Genomic DNA, 16,260 nt, shown 5'->3' on the forward strand with positions numbered 1-16,260 from the left:
GTGTTGCAACTTAAATATCAGCTTATCATGTGGCACCCTGTCAAATGCCTTTGCTAAGTCTAATAAAATTGCAGTATATGCCTTTCCCTCATCTAATGTTCTTGTAACTTTATTATAAAAGGCTAGCATATTGCTAAAACAAGAGCGCCCTTTCACAAATCCATGTTGACTCTCACAGATAACATTACCATCATCTGCCCAATGCTGTATACGGTCCCTCACTACTTTCTCCAAGATCTTAACTACTACTGATGACACACAGACTGGTCTATAATTAGACACTTCCAGTCTGTTACCACTCTTATGCAATGGCACTATCTTACCTTCCTTCCATTTCCCTGGGCACCTTTGCCGAAGCTAGACTTTCATTGAAAAGCCAGGTTAAAGGCACTGTCAGTTCCCTAGCACATTCTCTCAAAACTCGTGGTGAAATACCATCCAATCCCAAAGCTTTATTGACATCCAGAGTTCTCAGTATCTCAAACACACTCTCCTCCTATACCTCTAAACCTTGAACCTGCCCTATCCCTTTAACCTTTATATCAATGACATTGCCAGTGGACTACAAGGGGATATTCAGTTGTTTGTGGATGATGCGAAGCTGGGAAGGATTATTAGTAATAGTGCAGATGTGGTAGCCCTGCAAGAGGATTTGAATAAGCTAGATAAATGGGCAAATGAATGGGGTTTTCAGTTTAATGCAGCAAAATGTAAGGTCTTGAGGTTTGGGAAACCTCGATGGGATGCTGCATTCTCTATGGGAGGAGTGATACTGGAGGAAGTAGGGGAGACAAGATCTGGGGTTGATGATTGATAGAAACCTGAAATTTAGGGGACATATTGCAAAGGTGGATTGCTGCAATTATGAGAAGGACGCTGACCTACAGAGATAAAAGAGTTATCATTCCGTTGTATAAGATCCTGATCAGACCACACTTAGACTAGTGTTCTTAGATTTGGTCCCCAGGATTTGAAGTGGATAAATTGACTGCGGAAAGGGTACAGAGGTGGATAACGAAGATGGTTTCGGGACTGTACAATATGAGTTGAGGATTGGCTGAGGGAATGTGGACTACAAAGTTTAGCGGATAGAAGGAGAGGTGATATGATTGAGACTTTTAAACTGTTGTGAGGTGGTTACAGGGGTGACAGTGGAGAGTTCTTTCACCTGGTTGAACAGCAGGAAGGAGTGATTACAAGAGGCCTTCCCTGGAAGTTACGAAAGGAAGCTGTGAGCAGGAGGGGTGAGGAGTGGTTTCTTTGCGTGGAGGGTGGTTGAACCGTGGAATGCATTGCCTGATGCAGTGGTCAGATCGAGAACAGTCAATGAGTTTAAAGAGTGGTATGATAGACTTTGTGTTTCTTAAGGGGGACCTCCCCTCGATGAATCTTGACAGACTTTATGTTCTTAGGAAGGACCTCCCACGATGAGTCTTTTGACTCCAGGAGGCCTGAATAATAATAATAATCCACCTATACCTTTGTCTTCCTCTGGGTCTTTCTCCTGTCAACCTGGCAAAGAACACTTGTTTTGCTAATCTTTCCTCTCCCATTCTATTTAAGTGACCATACCACCTGAGATTAGCTCTGCTAACACATTCCTGGTGCTAACAATGTTAAATTCTCTCCTAATATACTAATTTTTAATATGATATTGCCATTGATACCATCTGTTCACATCCCTAATCTTTCTCAGGACTCATATTTGTGGTTTATAGTCTTTGGTCAAGTGTTTTATTTATAACCCAGCTTTCAGATCCAGAAGTTAAAATTCGTTTGAACAGTCTTTTATACAGGTAATTCAATGTTTTTTGTAATTTCTCTCTTATTCATTATAATTTATTCAGTTGACTTCCTACCATACCAGCTTCGTTGATCCTGTTGTCTATTTCCATATTTAAATTACCATCTTCATTAAAAATTGTGCTTAAGTAGCTGAAATGTTTTACTTGTTCCAAAGGTTCTCCATTCACAATACAGTTGATATTTCAATGTTTCTGTGTATTTTCATTGTCTTTGTCTTGTTATTGCTGATTTTCATACCAAATTTATTACAACAGTTTTTGAATTTAGTCAGAGATTCTTGCGGATTTGTACTGGATTTATTTAAAAGTATAACCTTGTGTGCATAAAATAAAGACTGAGATTAACATCTCCAATTTTGATATCAGGTTTAATAGAGATAAATAGTAATATAGCTTCACCAGAAAGACTGTGTACAATATTCCAGATGTGGCAGTATTATTGCCTCACAAAAAGGAAGTATAACCTTTTTATCTAGACTTTTCATCTTAGCTCCTATAAACAACTTGGCAATAGACTTATACCATTTATCAGCTTGTTATAAGGTTGACATGGAAGAGATTTTTCATAGAATGAGAGGTGGGTAGAACAAGAGGAAACATCCCTGGAAACTGTAATGAGGAGGGCATGAGCAGAGGAGTGAGTAAAAAGTTCTTTACATGGTGAGCAGAATGCATTGCCTGAGTGTGTTGTGAATGTGGAGACATTGAATTAAGGAATGGTTGGATGAGCATTGTGTGTACTTCTCATGATGAGTCTCCGACTCCATAGAGGTCAGATGTTAATAAAAATAATAATTTACTCTATCTCTATTGTTTTATTCTTACTTTTTTCTACTTTAGAGATTTCTGACAGTAACCCTTCCAAATCATTTTAGATTTTGTATCCATTATTTCCTTTAAATCATTATACTTATTGAACTCTCAACTCTTACATTTACTTAATGCATTCTAAAAGAACCGGCACTAGGGTCTTTGCGCCCGCATGCAATTTTTATCTAAGCGCCCCTGTAATGATCCAGGCGTATGTGGTTCTTTTACGATAATAAAAATTTAAATTATTTGAAATTTCTTAAATAAATTTTGACAGAACAGCCACATGTCGGTTCGCTAAATGTAATGAACCGGGGGTGTTGACTAGGCAGAATAATCGTTAAAAACCCAAATATTCAAAAAATTTCTCAAAAGTTAAAGCAAATTTTGATAAAGCCATTTCACTTTAAGCGTTGAATATAATGATAGAGGGATTATAGCCTTCTCATGGACCCGAATCGTTAACAAAATTAAAATGAATTTTAATTAAAGTTAAAATTTATTTGAACTAAAGTTTAAAAAATTCTTGCATTTTACAAGTTACTAAATTCTTAGTAACTTGTAAAAATTGTTTAATAATTTTTATAAGTGGAACTATCTTTTAGGAAAATAAAAGAAACTCAAGATAGATGAGAAAATAAGAAAAGAATTCAGAAATAATTAGAACATTTAATATGAGTATTCAAAAAATGACATCTTTACAGAATAACAGAAAATAATTTAAATTACATAAATATACTTGAAATTTTTTTAATTAAAATTTTAGTGTTTTTGATTTCATATTCACAAAATTAGAAATAATGGTCTTAACGTCTAATTCTGCGCATATATCATTTTCAATAGCCTATTAACGTCAAACTAACAAGCCTTTTTTTGTGACATACTTGTTCTTATGTAGGTTTTAATCAATTTAACTTGGAAAAGGAACGTTCAGGTAAGGTTAATAGTATTCTTAAAGCAATTGAAGAGTTAGGGAAAGATAAATTATTGGACACAATAAAATTAAGAATATCGAATGGGTTTTGAATATTTAAATTATCCTTCCGAAAAATATCCCGGAGAGCACATAACTTATCATATAGTTCTATTGCATTTACGTCTTTATTGTCGCCTTCCTTCAAGAGAAACCCTAAATCGTCACAATTTTTTTGTAAATCTTCGTTATTAATTTGTAGTAATCTATACAAGAAATTGAAATTATCATAATATGTTTTTAGTTGTTCAAAACGTTCTATTAAGGAACACATTGCAACATCTAGAAGTGCATAGAAAACATTCACTCTAAATTTATCTTCTGTCGATTGTGGCATTTTGTCATGATGCTCGTAGTCAAATTGACGTGTCTTCTTTCGTCGTCGAACTTCCATACCAGTTTTAAATTCTTGTTCTCCATCCACCTCTTCACTCAGTTCTTTTGCTGTTTTTAGAACTACTTTAAAATTTGTATCTGATCGAAAACTTGTAAGAATATTTTTAAGTTTTTGATAGATTCTAAAGCAAGTGTAATGTTCATATTTTTGTCTTGAAGCATTTTACTCACAGGGTTTATTCTGTTAAGTAAATCATGCCAAGTTATAAGAGAACAAATAAATTTGTAGTCCTTTATTTTAGCACATAATGTTTGTGCTTCATGCTGAGTTTCTTTATTAAAATTTTCATTATTTAAAATTTCAAAAAGTGCATCATAAATTTCTCCTAACTGATATTGTAGAGGGCGGACTGCATTAATTTTACTTTCCCATCGCATTTCTGATGGCTGTTTCAATGTTAATTTTTTTACCAACTTTAAAAGAATTGCCCAACGTTTATAAGAGAATGAAAAGAAATTGTATATTTCTTGAATAATCGCAAAGAAACTAATTGTATCTGCATTCACTTTGGCAGCATCGTTAATGATTAAATTTAGAGAATGAGCAGCACATGGCACATAAAAAGCTCGAGGATTTTTGTTCAAAAGCAAATTTTGGAGCCCATATTTTTTCCCTTTCATATTTGCCACATTGTCATACCCTTGACCTCGCATGTCTTCAATGGGAATGTTCCATTTTTCCAGTTGTTCCATTATTGTTGCACATAAACCACATCTTGTGAAATCTGATATATCTGCAAAACCTAAAAAGTTTTCCCTGATCTTGACAATTCCATTGTCACAGGAAACAAAGTGAATAATAATGGTCATTTGTTCTATTTTACTTGCATCAGGTGTGCAGTCTAAAATAATGGAATAATATTTAGATTTTCGAATTGATAATAAAATTGTATCCCTGATTGCTTTACTTCAAGTTTCCAATACTTCGTTTTGACTCTTTACTGAAATAGTGTACTCTATTGTTTTGTTGTAGGGCCCTTTCAACATGATTTTCCATAATGGGATCAAACTTCGCAAACAGTTCGACTAATTTTATAAAATTGCAGTTATTAATTTCATATAATTTATCAGATGATCTGCGAAAAGCTAAATTTTGGCTACCAAGGAATTTTATAATTTGAATCAAGCATTCTAAAACACTCGTCCAATGTTTCTTTTCCATTTCATGCATGCTTTGAGTCTGGAAATCAATAGTAGTTTTGTTTTTTTAAATTTTTATCAAGTTCCTTGCATTTTAAGAAATTTTTCATGTGAGTTAAACTAGTCTCATGGCTATGCAAAGTTGTACTTACATTTCTCCAATCGTTATAACCTTCTACAACACTTTCAGTAGGTGTGAAAAGTTTGCAACAAAAGCAAAAAAAGAAATTTAAAGTTTTGGAATAAATGAGCCATGTTCTTGGCATGAGCTCTCCGTTTTCCATTTTATTATTATAATACGTGTCGCCAAATTTACGACCATATGTATCTTTGGGATATATTATATTTTTCTTTTGAACAGGCCCCACTTCAATTAAAAGAACTCTCAATTTTTCATCAATTGAATCTTCTAAATTTACAGAGACTAACAGTGTGTTAGTTTCGTGGTCAACTACAACTAAATCTTCTCCTAACTGTTTTTCACTTAAATCATGCATCTTGTTATCTTGTTCATAGTTGTAATAGTACTTTAATGCAAACTGGATGATGTGCACGGTTCTTCAACTCTGATTTCTGATGTATCAAGTTGGTTACGATCTGCATCAGAATATTTTAATATTTTAACAAATTTATTAAGAGCCCCAGTTTGTTTCTTAATATCTGCTTCTTTCGCAGCATGATGCTCACGATTTTGTCCACCAGATAACTTTTTTTAAAATTTTCGATTCCATTTCTATTTTATACCCACAAGAAATTATCACACAACACGACACAGAGACGAAATAATAGTCCGCACTGCGCTACTGAGATGCGTACCAAATGACTGGTTAACTAGCAACAAATGTTTTGTATGAAAATTCCTTTCTGTGCATAAAAAAACCATTCACCGTTTCACTTTTAGATAGACTACAATAGACACAACAACATTCTGCAGGCAAGCATTTAGCCTGCTCTCGCTGCAAAACTGTAAACAGCCGGCTGATCAAAGCCGCGGCAATATACAACTTTTTAAAATTTTCATTCAGTGTATCTGGCCTTATTTATTTTAATATTGATCATTCTAAGAATTTTTTGTTTTTATGACAAAAATTTTATTTCTTAAAAATGAACTTATGAACTGTGCCCCGGTAGCGATGCCCCCTTCGTAGTGGCGTCCGCATGCCCGCTTCCGCCATCCATGCATTCTAACATCCCACATCTATAAGTTCTGAATCAGGAAAAAAATTTCATCTTTCATTTACATGGAATCTCCAGTTTCCACATTTTGTTGGATTACATTTGCAAATTTACAAACAGCAGTATATGTATATTCTGATCTGCCTTATATAGTGGCTTTGCAACCACTTTATCTCAACTTCAGAAGACTCCTTGGAATAGCAATGTATTGTATTGAACCTGAATTGTCTCAATCTTCTGCAAGTTAGTTTACATCAGCATTACAGGAACGAATGATTTGAAAGGAGACAAAATGGCTATGAGAGAGGATTTGAAGGAATTACTTGAGGTAGCAAAAGAGAAGAGTGAGAGAGTTAGGATGGTGAATCTGTTGCTGTGGTATGACAGTAAAGAGTATAGAAGTAGGGTAAAAATTTCTAATATCTTTATGCGTGGATTATGCAGGACGAGTGGTGTGGAATTTATGGATGTGTGGAGTGAGTTCGATGGGTGAAAAGATTTATATAAGATGGATGGTTTACATTTGAATGGATTTAGTGTACGGAGACTTGAAAAGGTGTTGTTGAATGAAGTGGAAGTGCACAATCAGGGAAACTAGAGTTATTAAAAGGGGGAGGGAAGTAGATATGCAGATTTTAGGAAGAGAGTTGAGTGTATGAATGTGTGTAATATGCCCGAGCAGGTAAAAAGGACAACGAATCAGAATGGGATAGTTAGTATAAGGCATCAAAATAGGGATGGGACAAATGAGCTTCTGTAATTCATGTATACTAATGCCAGAAGTATTAGGAACAAGAAGGAAGAATATTTGGCCAACAAGTGGCCAAAAAGTAATCCAACAAGTGGTTGGCACTTCCAGGTCACAGGTTATTGGCATTAGTGAAACATGGCTGACAAAAAATGATATAGCTAGTTGGATTGAATGTGAGGGGTATGGCGTGTTCAGGAGTGACAGGAAGAATAAAATGGGGGGGGGGAGTGTTATTCATGATAGCTGATGAGATGCAGCCAAGGAGAATAGAAGTTGAACTGCAGGATAGAGAAAAGAGCATTTGAAGCTATTTGGTGTGAGATTGAGACTAGCAGAACAAAATATACAGTTTGTTGCTGCCATAGACCAGGTGATGGGATAGATGGTGGAGATAGTATGCATAAGCAAATAGAAGAAATTAGTGGAAGGAAGGTAATTATTATGGGAGATTTCAACTATGGTAACACTGATTGGAAGGAGAAGTGGACACATGGGAGGAAGGAATTGGATTTTATGCGATTATTAAGGGATAACTATCTGTGACAGCATGTAATGGATAATACTAGGGGTCAGAGAGTGCTTGACCTAGTAATTGCATCTCAGAATTTGGCTGTAACTAATATGACCACGTTGCCACCAATTGGTGAGAGTGATCATAGGGTCTTGACTTGGGAGGTGGCCGAAGGTGTGGAAATTATAATTAAGATATTATAAATTCCACATGTGGAATTTATAATAATATAAATGTGGAATTATTGGGCCAGTAAGTATGACAAGCTTAAGAGTTTGATTGGTTCAGTGCCATGGCACGTAAAAATTACAAGGGCTGGATGTTGATAGTGCATGGGAGGCGGTTAAGAAGTGTTTGCAGGAGGCAATGGCTGATCAGTTGATATAGTGGAATTACTGAGCAAGCACTTTGCAAGAGTATATCATCCAGGTGGTGACATTGCAGGAATGAATGAACCAATAGCTTATACGAGAATTGTGGTGAGTGAAGTGGAGGTGAATAGTCTATTACAAAACCTCAATGTCAATACATCTGTGGGAATCGGATGGTATACCAGCTCGTGTCATACATGAAACAGCTAAAGAATTGTCAGTGCCCTTGACCATTTTGTTTAATTTGAGTCTCGGGTCTGGGTTAATCGCGAGGGAGTGGAAAGAGGGAAAAATAGTTCCACTGCATAAAGGAGGTTCCAAGACTGCTGTTGTAAATTACCGTCCGATCAGCATATCAGGAAGCGTTGTCAAGGTCTTGGAGAAAATAGTCAAGAGGAAAATACAGGATTGGATAGATGAAAATGGGTACTCATGCCTCAGTAACTTGCTCACGTTTTATAACATAGTGATGGCTGAACTGGATAAGGGTAATGGGTTTACAGTGATTCTACTGGACCTTGCTAAGGCCTTTGACAGGATACCACATGGAATTCTAATCAGTAGAATGCAGCATTGGTGATGGATATAGGGTTGATAAGATGGATAGGAGGGTGGTTGATGGAGAGAGAGCAGAGAGTGGTTTATTCAGGCGTGGAGTCCAAAAGACGGCCTGTGACTAGTGGTGTGCCGCAGGGTTCTGTTCTTGGACCACTACTTTTCAATTTGTTCATTAACGATATAGGAAAGGATCTTAGAGGAAGTGTTCACTTGTCTGCTGATGATGCAAAGTTGGGTAGAGCAATAGTGAGTGCACAGGATGTCAAAATTTTGCAGGATGATTTGGATAGTTTGGAGGATTGGGCTATGGAGAATGGATGTAAATTTAATGTGGCAAAGTGTAAGGTTATGCATTTTGGGGTGAAAAGATTAGCAGCAGTATATCACATTAGTGGAACCATACTCCAGGAGATTGACGAGGCCAGGGATTTGGGAGTGTTGGTGGATAGGGAGTTGATGTTTAGGGGGCACATTGCAAAAGTGGCCAAATCAGCTCATGAAATCACTTGGTTGCTGAAAAATACTTTAACCTGAGAGACAAACAGGTTATTGTTCCTCTGTATCGAGCCTTGATAAGACCCCATCTAGGCTACTGTGCCCAGATATGGGCGCCGGGGTTTCTTCTTGATGGGGAGGAGGTGAAGAAGCTCCAGAGACGAGTGACCAAGATGATAGCAGGTCTATGGAATGAACCTTATGAAAACAGTTTGAAGATTTGTGGGTTGCAGAAATTGGTTAATAGGCAGAAAAGGGGTGATATGATTGAGACATTCAAATTACTGAAGGGATTCTATAAGATTAATTCAGAGGATAATTTTGAGAATAGGACTGGTGGTGGGAGGACTAGGGGTCATACATGGAAGCTGTGCAAGAGTGCTAGAGCTTGGTTTTTTTTACATGGAGAGTGGTGAATGAGTGGAATAAGCTGCAAGAGTCTGTTGTGGGTGCCATGACTGTGAACGGGTTCAAGGCGAGGTATGATAGATACTGTGTGAATGTCGAATAGTTGTTCTTGACATGATGTTAGGGCCTCCCTCGATGAGTCTATCCTCCTTGGAGTTGCCCGTAATAATAATAATAATTACTTCTCCTAACTCTCTCCAACTTTGCATCATCAGCATTACAACTGAACATCCATTGTGAATTTATATGAGATATTAACAAATAAGATAAAGAAGTGATGTATAATTTATCTGGTTCCAACTAGTCTATTATCCATCTCCTCCAGAATGTACACCAACCTGGTGGTTAATCAAATTATTATCATCATCATTCAGGACCACCATGGGGTCAAAAAACTCATGGCAGTCCTATCCTAAACAACACAAATTCTATCAGATCACTCCTTGAACTCATTCACCATTTGTGCTTTCACCACCCTATCAGGCAATGCATTCCACAGATCAACCACCCTCCATGAAAAGAATTAACTCCTCGGCCTTTTAATCATGACTTCCTTATGCAACTTTTAGGGATGGCTCCTTGTCCACATTCCTTCCCTTTGTTCTAACATACAAAACACCTCCCCAGTGTCAAATCAGTAACTACTTCTGAACAATTTAAATGTCTTCATCATATTACCTTTCATTATACCTACCAAACTTTTCAGCCCATATTATTATTATTCAGGCCTCCATGGAGTCAAGACTCATCATGGGAGGTCCTTCCTGAGAAACAGAAAGTCTATTAAGACTCAACCCTGTCCAGCTTATGTGGGAGGTCCCTCCTTGGAAACACAAAGTCTATCATACCACTTCTTAAACTCATACTGTTCTCGCTCTCATATTTCCTCAATCTATCCTCATAATGAACATTGTCATTATCTACCTCTATACTCTTTCTAAGGTCAATTCAACTCCGTGAAACCCTGGGAAATCTCAGCACAGTAGTTCAGTATGGTCTGATCAGGGCTTTATACAATGGAATTACAACTTTTGTATCTCTCCTGGTCAGTAACCTCAGTATTGCAGTAATTCTTCACCACTTTTCAATACGTCCCATGAACTTCAGGTTTCTATCAATCATCATCACAAGATCCCTTGCCCCCCCCCCACTTTCCAGTACTGTTCCTCCAACAGTCTGCAGCTTCCCATTGACACCTCCATCCATTTGTGTACCTGTCCAGCTTACTCAAATCTTCCTATAGTGCTTCCAATCACTGCACTATTATTAATAACCCTTCCCAGCTTCAAATCATCTGCAAACAACTGTATATCCCCCTGCAATCCATTGACAATGTCACTGATATAAAAGTTAAACAATATCAGTCCCAGTACTGAGTTCTGTGGACCCCCACTTGTAACCATTTGCCTTCTTTGATATCACTCTCTCATACACAGCTCTCTAACGTCTATCAGACAGCCAATCCCCAGTCCAATTCACTTACATGACATCTAAACCTGTGCTGTAATTTAAATATCAGCTTATCAAGAGACACCCTGTCAAAAGCCTTTGTAAAATCCAATATATAGCAGAATATGCTTTTCCTTGTTAACTGCTTTTGTTACTTATTATAATAGGCAATCAGATGACTGCTAAAACAAGAAGGCTCCTTAACAAATCCATGCTGACTTTCACAGAAAACATTACCCTCATCTGTCCAATGCTATATATGATCTCTCATTAATTTCTCCAAAATCTTAACTACTGATGAAATACAAACTGGTCTTTAATTTGACACTTCCATTCCACTACATTCCAACACCATCATTATGCAGTGGAACTCTATTACCCTCCTTGGACACATTTCCCATAACCAGAATCTCATTTAAAAGCCAGGTCAACAAAGCTGTAATTTCTTTAGCATATTCCTCAAATCCCATTTCTTTATTGATATCCAAAGCATTCAGCACTTCAAACACATTCTTCACTTGCACTTCTAAACCATGAACCTGCTCCATCAGTTTTAGTAGTAAAATTTGCTTCTCCAGGATGAAATATCCAAATAAAGTATTCATTAAACAATGTCACTCTACTCCCTTCTCTGTCTAACAATGTAAACTGTCCACAATTATTCCTCCTGCACCTCCTACAAGCCACATAACAAAAGAAATCCTTAACAGTTTCTTTGGATTTCACATGGGGCCAATCTCATATTCTAGTTTTGGCTTTCCCATACTATTCACTCTACTGGCCCGAGTCTTATATTCTTCATGCATCTTCTCCCCTGAAATCTTTTTTTCTCACCCAATTCCTGAATGGTATTGTTTGTCATCCACTTTACATGAAATTGTCTTCTCTATTTCAATCAGACATCAGTTCATGAAACTGCTGCTCTGATTAATCAAATTCCTCTGTTTAGTCCATGGATATCACTATATCAGACATCCATATACAAAACTTATAATATTTTATTATAAAATGCAAACAGATGTAAAGAGAAGTTTAGAAGTCATGCCTACCATCATAGAGAATTCCATGTATAATAATAATAATATTATTATTGTTGATAAATGAATTAACATAAGTTGATTAAATACCATAACCAAGCAAAAGTACAAGAAAGAGTAAAGAAATAATTTCTTTTAAAGTTTATTTTTAACCTACCTTCAAAATATAGAGTGTATTTGCTTCAGCTAATGCAAAAACATTTTTCTGAGGATGCCATGCTGTGTGTAAAATCCTTTTGTCAAAGTCCAAACTTTCTACACTAACATCAGATGTTAATTTTTTTGCTCCCACACATACCTAAGTCAGTGAGAAAGATAAGAATAAAGATGATTTGAAAGAACAATTATTATTATTAGTTGGAATAGGTACACAATTATCTACACAACAAACTGAGGATTATTATTATTATCATACCATCCTTTGGTCATAAAAAAAGCTCATTATACCATGCCTTAAACACACACAAATTCTCCACAGACACCATCCTCTCAGGCAAGGCATTCCAATCATTCATAAATCTGCATGCAAAAAACTTGTTTCTCACTCTCCTACTTATACCCTCATTATACAGCTTCCAGGGATGAACTCTGGTTCTCCCCCTGATCTCCCACCGTATTCTGCAAAACCTCTCCAACATTGATCCTATAATCCCTAATCACCACTAAAATCTATCACCTGCATCTTCTCAACCTTTCCTCATATTCAATATTCCAGAGATCAGAAACTTAATCAGTCACCTCTGGACCCTTTCGAACATCTGTTCGAAAACCAGGTGAACCAAACCTGTGCACAGTAATCCATGTGTGGCCTAATCAGAGCATTATTCAAGTCAGTGTCAATTTAAGTCAATTCACTTCAAGTCAGTGTCCTTGGCATCATTCCCAGAATTTTTGTATTGGCCTCACAATTTTGGCAATGTGTCTCCTAAATTTCAGATCCTTATCCTTTATCACCCCAAGATCTTTTATTTCCTCTACCTCTAATAATATATCCTCACCAGTCATAAATTCTACATCCTATCATTGTTTCGCTAATTTTAAAACCTTATATTTTGCAACAATGAACTCACATCCCCATTTCTGTGCCCATTCACTCAATTTATTCAAGTCTTCTTGCAAGGCAGGGATGTCCAAAACACAGCCCGTGGGCTGCATGTGGCCCACGGTGCGATTCTGCGTGGCCTGCTTGTGGGTTTTGATTTTCACAAGCAAAAAAATAAAATAACAATTTGAATGCACATTAGATATTTTAATTCTATTACTAATCGATAATCTCGATGTTGGTTATTTTATTTGGTGTTTTTACATCACTGTATACCCACATGTTTTCCAAATATTAGATGTGTCAAAGTAGAGTTCTTACAGTGTTTTGATCTAATGTGCATGCTTTGGTCACTCATGGGGAACGAGAGCATGCAATTAGTGTTGTTTGTTCGTTCAGCTATTGAGGTTGTGCCGCTGCTGCTCACTAAATTACTAGATATGCATTGGATGCAGCCCTCAGATAAATCTTTTTTTTAATGTGGCCCGCAGATTACCTAAGGTTCGACAGCCCTGTTGTAAGGCTACAACATCTTATCTAATTCATAGTTTGTCATCTGCAAACAACTGAATATCCCCATCCAAATCTTTGCCAATATCATTATCATACAGATTAAACAGCAATGGCCCTAAAACAGACCCCTGAGGCACACCGCTGGCGACTTTCATCTTCCAAGATATTGCTCTCCCATACACAATTTGCTGATTTTTATCAGACAGCCAGTCTCTGATCCAATACACTAATCTAATATCCAACCCCATCCGCTGTAGTTTGACTATCAGCTTATCATGTGGTAATCTATCAAAAACCTTTGCAAAATCTAGGTATGCTACTGTGTATCCCTTTCCTCTGTCCAAGGAAGCTGTCACCTTATTGGATTATAGCAAGCAAACTATATCAATTAAAAGACATTGCTCCAACATATATAACAATACTAATCTATATAGAATTATGTGAAAATATTTTAAGATATGCAATTATATCATATGCATTCTATGCAGATTACAATTGTACAAATACCATGGTAAAACGGATATTCTGGAAATAAAGAGAAGAGTCTAGACTCATACAGGCAGCAATGACAGCACATAATATTTAAGGTGAAACACTTATGCCACTACACCACTATCACCATCATCAAATTCCTGATGATGGGATGTACAGGATATGATAGTACTACATGAAAAACCTACATCATTGCTAGCTTCTTATCTACAACTGTCCTCCAAATCAATCTTTTACTGTTGAGATTCCAACACTAACAGATCCTATATTTCATTTCTATCTTCTAAGGCACTTTTACTGTATCAATCAACCTATATCTTGGTCTTCCTCTCTGTCTTTTTCCTGCCAACATGGCAGAGAACACTTGTTTTGCTAATCTTTCCTCTTCCATTCTGTTTAAGTGACCATAACCACCTGTATTAGCTATGCTAACACATTCCTGGATGCTAACAATGTTGTTAGCATTCACAAATGTAATATAAAACGATGATACAACATGCCACTGTGCAGTCAAGCTAAATCATGACTTCAGCCCAACCTACAGAGTAACAAGAACATGTCAGGCAACAAGATCCCACAGTCAATAAACTACATAACATATAAAGGACAAAAATTGCTATGGAAAAGACACCCAAAGCTTCTACCTACCTGACACACTCACACACGTGTGTGTGTGTTTCCAAGTACATACTTATAAACAATTAAATCTACACCTGGCTCATAATAGGTGCTGAAACAAAACAACTACCATCTATTATCTTCCTTAAATGAGCTCAGGAGAAGCTTTGAGAGAAAACAGCAGACATGCCACATGAACCAACAAACAGTTTATCAAAAACTTATTATTATTATTATCCAGGCCTCCATGGAGTCAAAAGACTGATCGTGGGAGGTTGTTTTTAGGAAACACAAAGTTTATCATACCACTCCTTGAACCCAGTGACCGTTCCCACTCCAACCACTCTCTCAGGCAATGCATTCCAAGGTTCAACCACCTGCCACGCAAAGAAACCACTCCCCACCCTCTTGCGCACAGCCTCCTTTCGTAACTTCCAGGGATGGCCCCTTCTCATCGCTCCTTCCCGCCGTTCCATCAAGTGAAAGAACTTTCCAATGTCTACCCTGTAACTGCCTCTCAACAGTGTAAAAGTCTCTATCATATCACCTCTCCTTCTTCTATTCACCAAACTCTGCAGTCCACATTCCCTCAGTCGATCCTCATAACACATATTGTACAGTCCTGAAACCATCTTTGTTATCCGCCTCAGTACCCTTTCCACAGTCAATTTATCCCCGTCAAATCCTGGGGACCAAATCTGAGAACAATAGTCTAAGTGTAGTCTGATCAGGGCCTTATACAACAGAATGATAACTCTTTTATCTCTGCAGGTCAGCGTCCTTCTCAGTATTGCAGTAATCCTCTGAGTTACCCTCACCACCTTTGCGATATGCTCCCTGAATTTCAGTTTTCTATCAATCATCACCCCCAGATCTCTTCTCCCCTACTGCCTCCAGTACATCTCCTCCAATCGAGTACGCATCCTCCCATCGACAGATCCCAAACCTAAAGACTTTACATTTTGCTGCATTGAACCGATACCCCCATTTATTTGCCCATCTGTCTATTTTATTCAAATCCGCTTGCAGGGCTGCCATATCTGCACTATTACTGATAATCCTTCCCAACTTCACATCATCTGTGAAATGTGGCCCCTGAAGAACAGGATCCTTCTCCAGCACCCCACTGCCAGATCTTTAATCTCCTCTACCTCACTGAAAGTTTCCGTAACTAATGTACACATTTCATCCCATTGTTGTTTACCAAATTTCAAGACTTTACACTTTGCAACACTGAAATGATAGTGACACTTCTTGCCCATTTATGCAATCAATTCAAGTCCTCCTGTAAGCCCATAATATCTGCTTCACTCTGAATTGCTCTCCACAATGTTGCATTATCTGCAAACAGCTTCACATCACCAGTTAAACTCATCCCAATATCATTAATATTCAAATTGAACAACAATGATCCCAAAAGTGACCTCTGTGGTTAAACACTGACCTTCCTCTTTAGGGATACTGTCCCCTGTATATACAACTTTCAGATACCTATCTGACAGTCAGTCACTGATCCAACTCAAAAGTCTGTAATCTAATTCCATCCATTTAAGTTTGTTATCTGGCAGTATATCAAAAGCTTTGTCAAAATCTAAATATACCACTGTATATGCATCTCTCTCTCTCTCTCTCTCTTGTGCAAGATATATGTCACTTTGTTATAGTACATAAGTAGGTTAGTAAAACAGGACCTCCCTTTAACAACCCCAAACTGA

General features: G+C 37.2%; 1 protein-coding gene across 1 annotated transcript in view; it reads right to left on the reverse strand.

The window, feature by feature from the left end:
• The window catches only part of LOC150107843 (protein phosphatase PP2A 55 kDa regulatory subunit-like), a 282,326-nt gene that overhangs the window by 51,894 nt on the left and 214,172 nt on the right, over nucleotides 1-16,260 (reverse strand). Inside the window, exon 6 of the mRNA XM_090391589.1 lies at nucleotides 12,038-12,178. Coding sequence (XP_090247715.1) covers nucleotides 12,038-12,178 — 141 coding nt within the window. The remainder of the gene's footprint in view (nucleotides 1-12,037; nucleotides 12,179-16,260) is intronic.

This window comes from Typopeltis vanoorti, chromosome 4 (assembly GCF_054136105.1).
Source record: "Typopeltis vanoorti isolate ZY-2024b chromosome 4, IOZ_Tvanoo_1.0, whole genome shotgun sequence".
Lineage (NCBI taxonomy): Eukaryota > Metazoa > Arthropoda > Arachnida > Uropygi > Thelyphonidae > Typopeltis > Typopeltis vanoorti.